The 17,022-nt window shown below is 56.0% G+C and overlaps 1 protein-coding gene across 2 annotated transcripts in view; it reads right to left on the bottom strand.

The window, feature by feature from the left end:
* Positions 1–235: 235 nt before the first annotated feature.
* Positions 236–17,022, bottom strand: part of COL5A3 (collagen type V alpha 3 chain) — a 40,889-nt gene continuing 24,102 nt past the window's right edge. For both annotated transcript variants that reach the window (XM_075546587.1, XM_075546578.1), the window contains exons 32-67: positions 16,969–17,022; positions 15,937–15,981; positions 15,663–15,716; positions 15,509–15,553; positions 15,022–15,075; positions 14,870–14,923; positions 14,732–14,785; positions 14,492–14,599; positions 14,233–14,322; positions 13,917–13,970; positions 13,057–13,164; positions 12,826–12,933; positions 12,685–12,738; positions 12,055–12,108; positions 11,321–11,428; positions 11,192–11,245; positions 10,973–11,026; positions 10,799–10,852; positions 10,556–10,609; positions 9,954–10,061; positions 9,073–9,126; positions 8,869–8,922; positions 8,580–8,633; positions 8,285–8,338; positions 7,954–8,061; positions 7,738–7,791; positions 7,180–7,233; positions 6,916–7,023; positions 6,593–6,646; positions 6,475–6,510; positions 5,686–5,739; positions 4,954–5,152; positions 4,762–4,874; positions 4,184–4,252; positions 1,213–1,452; positions 236–1,117 (exon numbers count right to left, since the gene is read on the bottom strand). In XM_075546587.1, coding sequence (XP_075402702.1) covers positions 971–1,117; positions 1,213–1,452; positions 4,184–4,252; positions 4,762–4,874; positions 4,954–5,152; positions 5,686–5,739; positions 6,475–6,510; positions 6,593–6,646; positions 6,916–7,023; positions 7,180–7,233; positions 7,738–7,791; positions 7,954–8,061; positions 8,285–8,338; positions 8,580–8,633; positions 8,869–8,922; positions 9,073–9,126; positions 9,954–10,061; positions 10,556–10,609; positions 10,799–10,852; positions 10,973–11,026; positions 11,192–11,245; positions 11,321–11,428; positions 12,055–12,108; positions 12,685–12,738; positions 12,826–12,933; positions 13,057–13,164; positions 13,917–13,970; positions 14,233–14,322; positions 14,492–14,599; positions 14,732–14,785; positions 14,870–14,923; positions 15,022–15,075; positions 15,509–15,553; positions 15,663–15,716; positions 15,937–15,981; positions 16,969–17,022 — 2,820 coding nt within the window. In that variant the 3' untranslated portion in view covers positions 236–970. The remainder of the gene's footprint in view (positions 1,118–1,212; positions 1,453–4,183; positions 4,253–4,761; positions 4,875–4,953; positions 5,153–5,685; positions 5,740–6,474; positions 6,511–6,592; positions 6,647–6,915; positions 7,024–7,179; positions 7,234–7,737; positions 7,792–7,953; positions 8,062–8,284; positions 8,339–8,579; positions 8,634–8,868; positions 8,923–9,072; positions 9,127–9,953; positions 10,062–10,555; positions 10,610–10,798; positions 10,853–10,972; positions 11,027–11,191; positions 11,246–11,320; positions 11,429–12,054; positions 12,109–12,684; positions 12,739–12,825; positions 12,934–13,056; positions 13,165–13,916; positions 13,971–14,232; positions 14,323–14,491; positions 14,600–14,731; positions 14,786–14,869; positions 14,924–15,021; positions 15,076–15,508; positions 15,554–15,662; positions 15,717–15,936; positions 15,982–16,968) is intronic.

Raw genomic sequence — 17,022 nt, forward strand, 5'->3', positions numbered from 1 at the left:
TTCATCTCTCCATCTTCTTAGAAGAGTCAAAGACCCTAAAACCAGTCAAAGTCAGCGTGGCGAGCTGGTTATAAACAGGCCTACCCTCTCCCATGAATCCCATGATCGTTAGCCACCTCCACCAATGGCCACAGTGAATCAATCGAGACAGATGGCATCAGGTTCTTCAGTGAGGGAAGAGTCAGACCCTAGGAGGACATGGTCATTGCTGGATGAAAAGACACAAGCAGGCAGCGACGGGCACACAGGTCACTGGTTTATTCTCAGACTTGAGATGCCAATTGTGCCCTGTGGACCGGGGCACGGGGGTACTGGAATGCTCTCATCATATCCCAGCCTTCCCTAAGGAGGAAGCAGATTAAATATACAACAGAGGGGGCTTTCCCTTTTAATACGAACCCAGATATAAATAGGGCAGCACCATTAGGATCCTGATTCCTCTCCACCCTCTTGGTCCTCAAACCACCTGGCATAGCAAGGTGAGCTTGGGAATGCAAGGGTGTATCCAGGGCTGGGCTTTGGCAGTGGAAATCACCTCCAGCTCAGCCGAGGGGAAAACCCACTTCCCTCTGTAGTCTGACTTCAATCCCTTCGTTGTAGACCCACCTGGGAAGAGGAATGAGCAAAGGGGTCTCAGCCTTGGGGCTGGGGTCAGGAGACGTCCAGTGCTTAACTATGGGGGAGGGTAGCACCAAAGGGGGCGGAGGGCACTGAGTGAGAAAAGGGGAGCTCAGGGGTGGGGAGTCACGAGCTGTGTTGGAATGGAGGGGGAAATAGAACCAGACTACGGCTAGGCACCATTCCCCCAGGACCCTTGCAGGGAGAAGAAATATCTGTTGACCATGTTGAGTAGACCTTCTCCTGCTTCCACAGTCACAGGAGACGATAAATACAGTGGCTTCAAAGCCTCAGCACCAAATGTGCCCCTTCTGGGGCTCCCTCGCTGTCCCTCCCGCCCACCCCCAAACTCTCAGCTGCTAAAGCAGACAGGGCCCAGCTCAAATCCAAACTTCTGGTTTGTCTGGCCAAAGTCAGTAGCCGCCACGTCCCACAGGGGCAGAGACCCCACTCTGGAAGAGTTGAATTCGAAGAAGGTCTTCGCCTGTCCTTTCCGGAGCTGCCCACAAGAAGACAGGGAGGGTGCATCAGGAGCGGCAACGGAGGCCTGTCTCCCCACGCCGCCCGCTGGCCAGCCCTGCCCTCCTCTCTTACCCGGCAGCCATCGTAAGGGACATGGATGCTGGCTGCTGCCGTCTGGTTGAAGGACAGCTCCTCCCCATTGGCCCCGAGGAAGCGGAGGGAATGGCCGTGGTCCCCTGTGGCTTCGTCCAGCCAGGCTGCAGCGTTTTGGCAGGAGTAGGTGAAGTGCTGGTGGGCCGTGGCACTTAACAATTTCAGGAACGTCAGCTGCACCACGCTCACCGCGGCCCCGTCGGCATCCACATAGGAGAACTGGGGGTGGGACAAAGCCAGGATTGTGGGGGGGGGCTCCACTAGCCCCTATCCTTTCTGAGGAAGCCCCCGCTCCTCACATCTCTATCCACTGACAGACCTGCCACCTCCACCATGTCCCCATCTCGGGGACAGTCTCACCAGCTGCCCAGTCATCCAAAGCAGAACCCTAAGAATAATCTTTCACATCTCCTGTCCCTCTTCCCAGCTAGTAGATTCCCCACTTGGCTCATCTCATCAGACTACCCAACTGGCCTATTGGACCACCCAAATCTTGGTCCCTTGGTTCCATCTCCAGATGAGCTTCAACATCTTCCTCTAGACCAGCGGTTCTCAACCTTCCTAATGCCACGACCCTTTCATACAGTTCCTCATGTGGTGGCGACCCCCAACCATAAAATTATTGTCATTGGTACTTCATCACTTTAATTTTGTGACTGTTATGAATCGGGCGACCCCTGTGAAAGGGCCATTCGACCCCCTCAAAGGGGTCGCCACCCCCAGGTTGAGAACCGCTGGTGTAGACAAAGACCTCATAACTCCACCTCTAGCTCACCCCACTGTCTTGTAAGCCCCAGGCCTGGAGAGCGAGCCAGCCACCTCCTGAGTCCTCTCTATCTTCTATGTCCAACATGGCCACCAACTGCGCCTGGCAGTGAACATCCCGATGGAGAGACTGAGGAACTGTGTGTGGGGGTGGGGAGAATTTGGCTTTTCACTTTTTATTTCATTTATAAATGATAACTGAGCTTCCAGCGGGGATCCACTTGGAACTTCTCGAGCATGGTGAATCTACTTTTCCAACTGTGGACTTTATGAAATCCAAAATTAGATAAAATATTTCCAGTGACATTTATCATCTCAGTCGAAATGTGCTGCAAAGGTAAAATATACAGCAGATTTTAAAGACCGGGTATTTAAAAAATAAAGAAAGAAAGAAAATGGAATCTCTCAAATAATTTTTGTTATCAAAAATGACTACAATAAGACAATAATTTGTTTATAGTAAAACAAAAAACTCACTGCCATCTAGTCCATGCCAATTCATGGTGACCCTATAGGACAGGGTGGAGCTGCCCCTGTGGGTTTCTGAGATGATAACTCTTTATGAGAGTAGAAAGCCTCCTCTTTCTCCCAAGGAGCGGCTGGTGGTTTCAAACTGCTGACCCTGTGATTAGCAGCCCAACACATAACCCACAAGACCACTAGGGTTCCTTGCTTATCTTAGGCTAAGTAAAAATATTCCTAAACCAAAACTGGCCTCAGACCATCAGTTTGATAATACATCCTGTTGGGCTTCATTCTCTTCCTCTGTCATTTACGCATTCTCCAACTGAGGTGGTCTGGAACCGCCTTCCGGATAAACTGCGAGCAGTTCAATTATTGTCTCAGGGTCCCCTCCTCACATGAGAGCACCGTTCTATTTGCTCTCTGGGCTACTGTCCGTCTCTCACACTAACACGTCATCTTCGTGAAGTCAGGCAGGGTGTTGTATTTGCTACTACGTGCCCACCGTTGGGCCTATTAACTAAATTAATCTCAACCTGAACCCAGTCTCCACACACACGCCCCGACCATCGAATCCATCCCTCTATTCATGTCCACACTCCAGAGAGCCCCTTAGACACCAGTCACCCAATCCAGGAACCCTGGGTGGCGTAGGGGCTATATGCTAACCACGAGGTTGGTGGTTGGAAACCACACGTTTCTCTGCCAGAGATAGGAGATGCAACCTCGGCGTTTCACCCTGTCCCAGAGGGTTGCTGTGAGTCAGAATTGACTCCACGGTGGTGAATTTGGGTTATTTTGAGAGGCACCCAAGCCACAAACCTGTGCTTGATCCCCAACTCTTCCCTGAACTGCATCTGATCAATCACCCAGTCCTGGTGACTTGCCCTCACTTAGTACTGTCTCAGCAGCACCAACCTCAGCCCAGAGCCCCTCCTCGCTCTCTGGAAGCAACAGGACAACTTTCCTGTCTGGGTCTCAAAGGCCCCAGCCCACTCCCCACATCGTCCCCAGAGAGACTGCTCCCTCCCTCCCTTGGACACATTCCATGGCTCCTCACTGCCCATGGCCTGGTCCTCATCCACCTCCCCAGTCTCTTTTCTTGCCACATGCACTGCCTGGTACTCTCCAAGGCAGAACAAGGAGCTGCTTCAAACTCACCCTCTCTGGACTCCAGGCGTTTGCATTTATTTGTTGCTTTCTCTACCTGAAACACCCTTCCTCATCTTCCCTGATAGAGCCCCTACAACAGGGGACCTTTAGAATCTTCCAGAGCTCCCACTAGATTGCTACCACCGCCCCCAAGCTTCCTCCAGTCCAGATCCAGCACTCTCTATAGCAAACCGAATTACCCACTCCCATCAAGTCCATTCTGACTTAGAGTCACCCCAGAGAGGGTTTCCAAGACTGTAAAGCCTTATGAAAACAGACAGCCTCCTCTTTATCCCAAGGAGCGGCTGATGGAGTCGAACCACCGACCTTGCAGGTAGCTGCGCAACACCAACTCACAGCCCCACCAGGGCTCCTTAGCATTCTGCATGGGAACTGCCTATTATTACCCATCTGATACCGTAGGTCTCTCCCATCCTGCCCCAAGCCTTGGATCTCCAAGAAGGCGGAGGCCAGTCTGTCCTGCTCTTGTTGACTGAGCCCCTCCCCCAACTCCCCGTGTTGGTTCCCACTCATTTCCCACTATTCTCCCTCCTGGTCTCCAGCGACTCACCTTCTTCCCCCGGCGGAATGTGCTGTACCAGTTTCCGGGCTTTTCCCTGGACCAGGAGGCCAATTTCACCTGGGGACAAGGAGAGGGTCACTAAAGCAGATGTCCTTGGTGTCCAGCTCAGGGCTCGGCGATGACAGAGAACCCCAGGATTTCTGGGGGACCCTATGGTCTCACCTTCCAGCCTGCAGCCTGGAGGACCAGGTAGGGCTTATAAAATAGCGCAAGTCAGGGATGGTGAAAATCAGGGATGGCGTGGCCGCATGGGGAGGGGCTGGGGCTCAACACCAGACTGCCTCACCTGAGCAAGGCCCTTTGGACCGCTTCCTTTACAATTGCCCCTCGGTGGCAGTGAGTTTGGTTTGTTTGTTTGTTTGTTTGTTTGTTTAGAGGCGCCCAATCAAGGTTGGCTGAAGAAAGGAGACCATTTCAGACCAAGGCTGGTGGGGGTGGGGTGGGGAGGGAAAGCCCTTCCTGGGGGAGGGCACAATGAGGTTCCCCGGAACCCCGACCCCCTCGCAGGGGGCCTCGGGGCCCCAGCCCAGCTGCCCCAAGACGGTGGCGGTGACGCTGGAACTCACGGTCTCAAACTTTTTGTCCGGGTGGAGGCAGGTCTTCCCTCCCGCTGTGAAGTTGCAGAAAACCCTGAGCGCGTCCTTAGAACAGCCCTGGTTGGGGTCGATCCAGTACTCCCCTGCCGCAGAGCCAGAGCACGTCCGTGAGCGGCGACCCGACCCAGGGCGCCCAGAGACCCAGGGGGGCGGGGAGCTCACCGTCCGGCAGGTGCGGGTGGTTGCGGTGCAGCTCGCTGCACACGAGGCCCGGGCGCTCCGCTGTGCCCGGAGGGCGCCGCAGCTGCTCCACCTCGACGCTCAGCGAGGCCAGTGAGGCCAGCACCTCCTCCAGGCCGCCCCCCAGGACGGAAAGGGAGCGCCGGCGGCGACGCAGCCTGGGCAGCTCGGCCGGGGGACCCTGGAGTGGGGCGGAGCCAGGGAGAGGAGGCCCCAGAGGAAGTACAGAGACAGGGGCAGGAGAGACAGAAAGAGGGGCCCCCAGGAAGGAGAGACAGAAAGGCCCAGGTGTGTGAGAGGCCAAAGAAAGGAAATGAGAGAGAGAGGGCTCTCCAAGAAGGAGAGGGGGAGGGGAGGAGGGAGAAATGGCAGGAGCAGAAGTGGGAAGGGAATGGAGACAAACCAGAAAAGGCCGGAGGGAATGGAAGTGGTGGAGGCAGGGATAGAACCCAAGAGAAGAGAGAGATCAGGGAGAGACAGTCACAAAAGATGTGAGCCAGGCCACTGCTCCTGCAGGATTGTCCCTTCTCCGCCCCACCCCGACCCTCTTGAATTCCTAGCTGCCCTGGTCTTTCCAGGGACTGCCCTCCACACCCACATCCCTACTGGCCCCCAAGTTGGTCCCACCCCTTCTGGGCCCTAAGCACCCCATGGGGAACACAGGACATAGTCCCCCATCCCTGGCACCTTCCAGGGGAACTCTGAGGAACTCACCGGGGGTCCAGGAGGCCCTGGAGGACCCGTGTCTCCTTGGGGACCAATGGATCCCTGTAAAAAGAGGGCACTTGGAAGTGGTTCCCCAGAGACCTGACCTCTTCTCACCAATACACACACGTACATATAGACACACACATATATACACATACACAAATATACATACATACTCACATACATACACACACAACACATACATATACACGTATGCACGTACACATACACACAACAATATATACATACACACATGTGTGCATGTAAACATACATACACACATATGCATATTCACAAATGCACACACATACACATACATACAGACATGCACATATACACATACACAAATATACATACTCATAACACACAACTACACATATACATACACTATACAGACATACACACATATGTACATGTAAACACACAAGCATACATAGACACAAATGCACACACATATACATACACAAATACATACATACATGTATACATACACACATACACAAGCATACACACACACACAGCCTTAGGGGAAGATTAAGATGCACATCCTCCTTCCAGATTTTAGCATCTCTGAAAGCAGCATGCGTCTCCACCTAGTCAGCAAGTCTAGTTTACTTGCCAGAATTGGTTTCTTGGCCATTTGCAAAAGAACGACGCGTTCTACAAAGGATAGCATCTTAGATTTGATGGAACACAATGGCAGGCAATCAATAATTGCTGAATACAAGATGAGTGATTACGGGGAAACTGATGAGTGTAAGGGAGGGACTGAGACCTGGGGGCGTGTGTACTCACCAGGGATCCCTTGGAGCCCTTCTGTCCCAGAGGACCCTGTGAAGTAGAAGCAGGAAGAAGTGGAGTCCTGGACTGGTCATCTGGGAAACCCCCACCTCCCCAAATCCCCCATACTCACTGCGACACCAGGGGCTCCAGGGTGGCCCAAAGAGCCAATAGGGCCAGGGAGACCCTGCCGAAGGGACATCAGAGTCAGCATGAGTGAGATCTCACTCCATTGACCAGACACCCCCCAAAGAAGCCGCTAATCCCCCTAAAGAGGGACCCACCCCCACCCCTAGCACAGCCTCCAACCCACAGCCCCCAGATAGAGGTCTCCATTTTCCCCAGACCCCTATCTCTCAATCCTTCAAGAGGCAGGGAGACCCCCAAGCCGCCACCCCCACAGTCTCCACCCCCTCCGTGGAGCAGACTCTTCCCTCAGGACAGGTTCACACTCACAGGTTCTCCCTTGGTGCCAGGGGGGCCTTGCACGCCTGGAAATCCCTGATCCCCTTTTTCACCGGCTTCCCCAGGAGGGCCAATGAGGCCAATCAATCCGATCTGGCCCTAAAGGTGTGGGGGAGAAGCAAGGGGCTGGGAGAGGCTTGGCCCAGGGCGTTGGAATCATGTTTGGGAGCAAAGAAGGCCTCTGCTCCCTGGGGAAGGAAGGGAAGAGGGAGCTGGTGGGCAGGAGGAAGAAGAAGGGGATGAGATAGCCCTTACCTTTTCTCCCTTGAGGCCAGCATCTCCTTTCAGTCCTGGAAGGCCGGGGGGACCCTGGAAGGAGAGCAAGCGCCCATCAGTAATTGTCCAACGCCCCCAGGGGTGATTCGGGGATGGAATGAGCAGGGTTGTGGTCATGGAAAAGGTCAGGCGGGAGGAGGGATTGATGAGGCAGTCGGTTAGAGAACAGTGAAGTGGCCAAGATCCCTATAGATGGTCAGTGGACACCATCAAAATAGAGCATCCTCGTGGGTGGTCAGTGTAGGCCATCAACAGAGAGAAGAGGTGTGGTCGGTAGAAACCACCAAGTCGCAGGGTCAGTGTACTGATCAGTGTAGATCAAAATGGAACGTCAATGTGGGTGGTCAATGTAAGCTATCAAAACAGTGGTCAGAGGGGATGGTCAATGCGGGTCATCAAGACAGATGGTCAGTGTGATGGTCAGCATAGATTCACAGGAGAGGCGACCAGAGCAGAGATAGGCAAGTGGACAGTCCGATGGATCACTAATAGTTCCTGAATACCAAATGGGCCCTCAGGAACAAGAAAGTCTCTTACCAGGGGGCCAGGAGGACCCATCTGTCCAGGGGAGCCCAGAAGGCCTGGTTCACCCTGAGGACAAAACAGAACCATGGGGGAAGGCCACCCTGCCAAGACCCGTAGTGAACACCCCACCCCTCAACCGAGGCCAACTCCTCCCAATTATGAAAATGGAGGTGATCAGAGCACACACCTGGCACCCAGCCTCTACCCTCCCTTGGCCATCTTACTCACCACAGGGCCAGGAATCCCTCGAAGACCCTCGGGCCCAACATGCCCAGGGGGCCCTCGAGCCCCGATAGGGCCTGTCTTCCCAGGGGGGCCGTCAGGGCCTGGCTCCCCCTGAAACATGTCAAGGGAGGAGGGGAAGAGTCAGGAGATACTTACCTTCTAACCACAAGCAAGAGCTATCAGGGAGAGGGGGGATATTGGACCACCTGTGGGGGGTCACAGGATCCCCCTCTATGTCCCATTGCCCATCCCCCACCCAGGATCTGCCTCCTGATGGCGTCATTGTTGGTAACGTGTCAGCACAGGGACCCTGGATACAGATGGGGACACTCACCTTGGTACCTTTCTGCCCTTCTCTGCCTTCCGGACCCATTCGGCCTGAAGGACCCTGCAGAGGGGGAAAAGAGAGTGTGAGTGTGTGTGGGGGGGGGGGTCCCTATGTGGGTGGATGGGACTCTCCTGTACAGGTGAGTAAGGGTCCTGTGCAGATGGTTGGGCCTGTATAGATCTGTAGAAGGCCTTTGTGTGTCAGTAGGGACCTACGTGGGTAAGTGGGAGCCCGTGAGATGTGTGTGGATGACCGGGAAAAGGTGGGAGGCCAAGCAGCCATGAAGTGGGGTGTCACTCACCCTCTTCCCAGGGGGCCCAGGGGGGCCTGGTTCCCCAGAAGCACCAGATGGACCCTACAGGGGCAATGGCAACGAGAGTCACATTAGCGAACCTTGGTGGAGCCTGACTGTGGTTCAGGCTGCCTTTGGTTAGAAGACAGCTTTCCCCCCAGGCATCTCCCCAGAACCTGCCATCTCCCACCTTCCTGGGTCGCTTACGTTCATCATGAGACCTCATAAAGGTCCCCGGCTCACCACTCACTGCCCCCCAACCCCGCTCTCCCAGCACCACACCCTTGACCCCACTCACCGGACCCCCAACATCACCATGGTCTCCCTTCTCCCCCGGGGGGCCATCGATACCCTAGAGGGAGATAAGTTGGGGAGTCATGAGAACATGCCAGAAGGGGGATGGTTTACTCTACTGACAGCCCAGGTCTGGAGAGGGGGCACAGAACTAGAGAAGACATCAGGCCTAGGATAGGATGGGGAGGGGGATTGGGGTCATCCTCACCGAAGGTCCAGGGTCTCCTGGGGGTCCTAGATCTCCTGGGAGTCCTGTGGGTCCCTGAACCACAGAGTAAGTAATCATCACAACACTGAGTGATCGTACATCCTTCATTCATCCGTTCAACAGATCAACCGGTCCCTACGACTCCTGTCTCTAGGACCTCAGACCGAGGTCAGGCACCGTTCTGGGGACTGGGACACCACACCCAATCCCTGTCCTGGGAGAGCAGACTTTGCCGTGGTTAACGCAGACAGAGGAAACTGTGACACGCATCAGGGTTCACGGAGGGAGCAGCCACTCAGGGAAGGGGGTACAGCAGTTGGCCACGGAGTGAGCTTCGAATCCAGGTGCCACAGACTGGGGCTCCTTAGTGTCTCCATCAGGAGGCTCAGCACTTCCTCACTCCTGGGACACGGGGCCTCAAATTCCCCTCTATGTCACATTGCCACCAATTCCCCCCCCCCCCATCAGCCCAACTTCTGACCTAGCATGACCCCAGCCTTGACCTTTCCAACACGGTGAGGCTGGTCCAAAGGGAAAGCACATTGGCGTCCTCCATGCATTGATGAATGGGCCATCCACTCACTCACTCAGCCCCTTCTCAGTGGCTCGGAGGGTCAATGGATCTTATTTTTAATCATTTTGCTGGGGGGCCTTACAGACTATGTAACAACCGTAGAACTGTAGAACCACAATATAGCATCAATACTCGCAAGCACTCTTGGACTAGGTTTCCATCATCAATTTCAAGACGTCAACCTTCTACATGAGCCCCGTGACCTGGACCAATGGATTTCAGCACGAGTTTCCTGGCCACCTCCCCCCGGTGCACCCACATCCCCCCAGCCTCCCCTCCTCTGCCCCCACGCCTCTCCAAAACTCACCACGCTCCCTTTGGCTCCATCCTCTCCAGGGGGCCCTTTCTTGCCTGGTGGTCCAGCAGCACCAGTTGGGCCTGAGTCCCCCTTTTCACCAAATTCGCCCTTGGGACCCTTTGAAGAAACAGAGGTCAGAGGTCAGAGTGGCTGGGACTCTCTAGGGGTCACAGGTTAGCATACATGGATTCAGGAATCAGAAGGGCCTGGGAATTTCCTGAGGTCATGGGCCAGGGTGGCCTAGACTTCGCAAAGGTAAGAGGTCCTAGCCACCCTTGACTTCTAAAGGCCAGGGGACAGATGGGCCAGTGGCCCAAAGGTCCTGGCGCAAGGGTGGCATCATCTCCAAGCGAGGGCTCATGGCTTGGATTTGCACAGGTCCCCACTTCCCTGCTTAGCCTTGAACCCTTGAGCAGTGTACAACCCACAAAACTATGTCGGAACCCTATCTGAGGCTTCCCAGCAGTCTGCCATCGAGACAGCCAGGTGATGACCATAGGTCAGGGCTCCGTAGGTGACTTAGAATTTCCCAGAGGTCAAAGTGGCCCTGAGTGACCAGGACTCAGTGATTCCATAGATGAGTACGGGGGGCAGAGAGCCCAGTCTCTTACCGGGATGCCTGGGGCTCCTGGGGATCCTTGGTCTCCAGCCTCCCCTGGCTCTCCCTGCAGGAGACAGAATGGAAGTGGGGAAGGGTCCCATCCTGGCAGACAGGGAAAGGACCCCCCAGAACATCTAACTTCAATGGAAGTTGGGTGTTGTCCCCCCCCACCTCCCATTCTCTCTCTCGTTCTCTCTCTCTCTCTCTCTCTCTCTCTCTCTCTCTCTCTCTCTCTCTCTCTCTCATCTCTTACCTTCTCCCCTACAGCGCCTGGCTGACCAACCCCTCCAGGCAGCCCAGGAGTGCCCTAGAGAAACAGCAAAGCATAGTGTGCAGAGGTGAGGATGGGGAATGTAGATACAGCCTTCTTGGGAAATGGGTGTTCCCCACTTATGAAGCATCCTGACCACCCCCCAAGAGTCCTCACCTCTGATCCACTGGGTCCATGGGGGCCTCGAGGGCCTGGAGCTCCATGGGGACCCTGTGAGTGGGTCAGCAGAGCATCCCGTGACTCTCCAACGACCACAGACACCACCCTAGAGTCACGTGACCCTTGGTATGCCCATGGTGCCCTGTGATCCCCGAGGTGGATCCCAGTCCCTCCCTGTACCCTTAGTCTCCCTCCCACTTTCCCAGCGATCCGTACCATGGACCCCACATCTCCAACCTCCCCCTTCTCTCCGGAAGGGCCTGGCATCCCCTGTGAGACAAAGAACCACGATTACCGCACGGGACGAGGAAAATGGAGGCACGGCCCTATAGCTCAGATACCCACTTGCAAGCCAGGGGGGCCAATCACTCCCACAAAGCCCCTGATTCCATCATCTCCTTTCTGTCCAAAGAGACCTGGGGGGCCCCGGCGTCCCTGGGCTCCATCTGCTCCCTGTGAGGAGGATAGGGACAGAACCGCAGTTAGGGCCAGGGTGAGAGGATGGAGATGGACTTAGGGTCAAGGGTTAAGATTAAGAGTCAGAGTCAGGATTAAGCTTAGGGGGGTTCAGAACTGAGTTGAGGTCTTGGTTAAGGCTCAAGTTTGGGGAATGATGTCATGTATCTGGTCAAAGTCAGAGACTGGCATCAGTGGTGAGCCAAGTCTGGAGTCAAGGTTAAGGTCACAAACAGGGTCCAAGGGGTTGAGAAAGGGCTTAGGGTTGGGCTAAAACCAGGGATGGAGCCAGGATCAGATTCACAGATTGAGTTCTGCTTCGAGCCTGTTGGTCACGGTGAGCAGTTGAGTTTTGGACTCTGTCCGAGTTTGGACGATATGGGGTTTGGAGTTGGGGTGAAAGTTAAAGGTCATGAAGAGGGTTGATGTTGGGGTTGAGATGGGGTTCAGGGTTGGGGCTGAGAGTGTGACTGGGTTAAATTCTAGAGTCGAGTTCATTCTGGGTGTTGCCGCTGAGGAACAGGGTGGGGACAGGGTCCAGAGGGGCCCTGAGTCAGGCTGAAGAACATGCTCATTCCCATCAGGGATCGACAAGGGTCCCAGAGCTCAGAGCACTCACTCACCGGCAAGCCTGGGTGTCCCACAGGACCTTGAATCCCTGCTGGTCCAGGTGGGCCCTGGGGAGGGAGGGGGGGCAGAAACAAAGTCCAAGGCCCCTCAGGTCCAAGATTGAGTAGGGGCACTGACAATGTCAGTCCCTGCCTCCCTGCCCATAACTCTTTGTTAGAAAAATCACACCACCAGGGGCAGCTACATCTTCTCAACCCGTCTCCCTGGCAGACGATTACTGGGATCCGAAAAGGTCACCAGCCTCTAGTTCTGGACTGGCCTGCCAGACCTTTCTCTGGAAGTCCCACCACAGCCCTGCGACTGAGCTGGCTCACTGCTGCTGCTGGACACCGGAGCTGAAGGGCAAAGGCCTCCCAGCCAGAGCCAAGTGTGGGCCACCAGTGAAGAAGAGAAGAGAGGGTCACCTCCCCCTTCCCTTGGGGCCCAGCTTCTATCTGTAGTTGGGTTCTGTGACCCCTGACCCGAAGCATTCTGGCAGGTTTGTAACACTTGCAGGTATGAAGATAGGGCCCCAAAAGGTGGCAAGTTCTGTGGGTCTTCCCGCTCTGCCCATCCACATCCCAGACACCCCTCCCCCTCTCCCCTTCTGGGGGAGAACTCCGCAATTGGGGGTCCCCACTCACCGCTTCCCCCTTGTCCCCTTTGCTGCCCTTATGACCAGGGGCACCCACTTCTCCCTGCAAAGGAAACAGGATGAGAGAAGATCCAGCCTCTCCACACCCTCCACGCTCCCCCTGGCCCCTGCCTCTCCAGGCGCCCCTCACCTTGTCCCCTTCCTCTCCGGAAGGCCCGGCAGCTCCACTGGGTCCAGGAAGGCCCAGGGGCCCTGGGACCCCCTCTTTTCCAGTGGGACCAGGGGCGCCACGTTCACCCTGACTCAGAGAGATGGAAAGGGTGGGAACAGCGGGTCAGGGGGCTGGGGCTGGAACGTCCCAGGGGTCCCTGTACATGGTGGGCCCAGGTCCCCTGGGGAATGGACTGGGAAGGTCACTTACCGGGGACCCCTTCTCGCCTGTGGGTCCAACTGGGCCCTGGCCTCCGCCTTGGCCAGGAAGCCCAATGCCTCCCGCTGGGCCCACGGGACCCCGTTCACCAGGGGAGCCCTGAAAATTAGGACATTGTAACCAGGTATGGCTCTCCTTCAAGGAGGGAGAGAGGCTGGGCAGTCACCCTTTCCTCCTCTCAGGAAAGCAAACAATGAGTCTTGTCAGTCTCCGCTCTGCCCACCACCCTCCTCCGGGTAGTCCACAAGACCTTGCCCATCCTGCCCCAATCACCGCCCTGCACAGCCCCCTCTCTCCTGGGCTCAGCTGCAGTCCCACCAGGCCCCTCCAGGTTCCTCACACACTAGGTGCCCTCCTGCCTCAGGGCCTTTGCACCTGCGGTTCCCTCTGCCTGGAACCCTCACTACTCTAGAAAACACCCACTTGGCCCCTCCCCTGTCTCCTTCAGGGCCCCGCTCAGCTGTCACCTCCAGAGGCCTTCCCTGGTCAGCCCGTGCCAGCTGCTGCCCGCCACCCTGTGCTCCACATCTCAGGGGGACTCCCCGTCCCCTCATTAGAATACAAGCTCCATCAAGGGAAGAGAGGCTTTGTACTCTGTGGGTGCCTGGCCCTGGGGCACATCCATGGAGAGGCCATCTCACCGAAGGCTATGATCATCTGGGGGGGGGGGCTCATCTATGTTACAGCTAAGGAAGCAAGAGATTGCAGAACGAGCTGACTGCAGGGCAGCGAGTGGCAGAGCTGGGTGTGAGCAGGGCCCGTTTGGCTCCAGAGATGGGGGGCTTCACCTTCCTGGACACCCCGAGTCCTCCCCACCCCCACCCTCACCCAGCAGATGGCATCATACTCACGTTGGCCCCGATGGGGCCCGGGGGGCCCTTGTCACCCTTCAGACCAGTGGGTCCCTGAGGGAGGAGATGATTCAGGTAGGCGGTCCCCAGGTTGCCCCCAGTCCTGCCTGCACTCCGGTAGACTGGAGGTCCCCATTTTCCTGGGACTGGGGTGGCCATGGGGGGAGGGGGGCTGTCTCCTCCAGGCCTCTCCAGTCACTGCCCCTTGGCTTTCACAGCTATCCCCACCCAACATGCCACCGCCATCGCCCCCTCTCCATCTCTGCCTCCAGCCCATCCAGATGTCTGCCTGAAGGAGCCTCCAAAAATGACTCACCAGGTCCCCGGGGGCCCCTTGGGGGCCAGGGAAGCCCCTGGGTCCAGGTGGGCCTTCCTTCCCAGAAGGTCCAGAGGGCCCCAGGTCCCCCTGCAGGAAGAGTGCAGAGGATAGAAGTCAGAGCGTCTCTCTGAGTCTCTGAATCTGGGGCCCTCCATGGGGGGGTGGGAGGCTTGGCTGAGGCCCCGAGGTGTCGCAGGGACTGATGGAGGGCTCAGGGGGTCACTCGACCAAGCTCTCCTGTGGAGTGGGATCTCACCTTGCTCCCTTCTCTGCCTTCCAGACCCGGAAGTCCATGTTCACCAGGAGGCCCAGGTGGGCCTGGGGGCCCCCTCTCACCCAGAGGCCCCACTTCTCCCGTCTTTCCCTGGAGAGGAAGAAGATGGATTATCTTGAATGGCGATGGCCTGTGTGTGGGGGGAAGGTGTGTTCTGAATGGGACCCCAACATCCCCCCACCCCTCCCCCAAGCAAGGCAAAATTAGACAGGTAACTCAGACCTGAGGTCCCACAACACCAGCTGGTCCTGGCGGGCCTGTCTGACCTTGGAAGCCCTGGGGAGACAGACCAAGTGGGGATGTCACACGGAGGGAGGAAAGGAGGGACATCATAGGGTCAGGGGTCAGGGGATCGCTCACCAAGTCTCCTCTCTGCCCGGGGTGCCCAAGTCTCCCGTCTTTTCCCTGGGGGCCCTGAGAGACAAGATGGGAAAAAATGGGGGTATAGCTATGAGTCTCCCTGCCTCAGGGGTACCCCCACCCCAGGCCTCAATCAGGGTGAGCTCACTCACTGGGGGGCCCTTTGGCCCAGGAAATCCAGGGGGTCCTTGCAGACCGAGGAGGCCCTGAGAAGAATCAGAAGTCGTTATCCCAGCCCTGTGTCTGGCGGGGCCCCTGAACCTCCCCAAAGAACACACTTGCACCAGAATGCGCCCCGCAAGCCCCAGCTTCCACACACAGGAAGTGGTTCCTTTATCGCTGCAGCCCTTGTGGGTGAGGACTGCAGCTATTCCCATTTGACAGAGGGGAAAACTGAGGCATGGAGAGGCCATGTGATTAGCCCAGGTCACACCGCTGGCGAGTGGCAGAGCTGGGACTTGAACTCACAGTTCTGTGGCCTGAGAGGATGTTCTTTTCCCACCCCACCCCCCACACTGGCATTAGTACATTCCCCCACTCCCTGGGCTTGTCTCCCTCCAGAACCCACCAGTCCATCAGTGAATCAGTCTTTCCCACATGTGGACACACACACAAACACACACACACACACACACTAACCTTTTCTCCAGGGATCCCGGGAGCCCCATCCTGGCCCACATCTCCCTAAGATAGAGCGAGTGGAAATAAACCCACTGGAAGGGATGGGAAGGTATTGGGTGAGTCTGGGGCAGAAAGATCCCGTGGTGGCCCTGACCACCCACCCCTCCCATACCTTGGAGCCTGGCTGTCCTGTAGCACCTGGTTGCCCCCTCTCTCCACGAGAACCCTGAGCAGAAAAGTGGGAAAGATTAGAAGGAGAAGTTGGGGGAGCTAGGAGATGGATCATCTCCATGAGCAGCCCCTTCTTTTCCTGCCCCATCCCAGAAACTGATATGACCCTGATGTCTCCTTTGCAGCCCTGTCCCCACTCACCCCAACCCCACCCTCACCCACAACCAGGGCCTAGCAGGGATGGGGGGACAACTCTCCATAGGGCATTCTCTTACTGGTGGTCCCCGCTCTCCTTCCTCTCCCGACTGCCCCGCCTTCCCCTGAAAAGGAATTTGGGTGGAGGGAGGCAGCAGAGAATTATACCAGGACATGGACACAAATGCACAGTTACGGACCTAGAAGCTTGTCTGTTCACATCTATTCACAGCCTTCTATTCACACACACAAATGCACCACTCACACACAAGGCCACATGATGGTGACAGACACCCAATGGCATCCACAATTACACCATCACACCTTCAGGGTCCAAACATGCAAGCTGGCATGCACATACAACACACACACACACACACACACACACACACACACACCATGCCAGGCATTTGGCCGTCTTCAGCCTTGAGTTGATTGACACAAGCTTCTAGCCAATGTGAACACACATGCATGGATTAATAGAAGAAACTTGGTCCTGATGAACACAACCAGGACATATATACCAACCAGGTGCCACCAAGTCAATTCGGACACAGAGTAACATTGTGTGAACACAATGCAACTGTGCTCCATTGAGTGGTGGGGGTGGGGGCGAAGGGGTGGGTGACTGATTGGTTCAGAATCCAGCCTCTCCTCTGTGGCACCGCTGGGTGGACTCCAACACCCAGCCTCTTGGTTAGTAACCAGGTGCAAGAACCAGGTGTACCACCCAGGATGCTAATGTACCCATGTTCATGTGCACCACATCTAATTACATGAAATACACACACAGCAATAGAATATGTACATGGGCTCATCCACTCAGGGCACAAAATTCTATGCACATGTGCATCATCCACATGTTGATGTCACACACATACATGCAGATCCATGATCTTGGTCACTCAGACACAGACCTGGACCCTATCTGATCAACACAGAGGGCCACTTGCTATGCACATGCCCACCAAGACTCACAGGTCATACTTTATGAGTAGTATGTGATGTACTACATGTGTTCTGCGTGAACACAATGGCATGAGTGCACACAGGCCCACCACGCATAGACACAGGCAGGACTTCCTCCCCCCTGACCCCGGATCAGGACTCACCCGTTTCCCTTTCTCTCCTAATGGTCCCAGGGGCCCGGGAAATCCAACAGATCC

This window comes from Tenrec ecaudatus, chromosome 1 (assembly GCF_050624435.1).
Source record: "Tenrec ecaudatus isolate mTenEca1 chromosome 1, mTenEca1.hap1, whole genome shotgun sequence".
In the NCBI taxonomy this organism is placed as follows: Eukaryota; Metazoa; Chordata; class Mammalia; order Afrosoricida; family Tenrecidae; genus Tenrec; species Tenrec ecaudatus.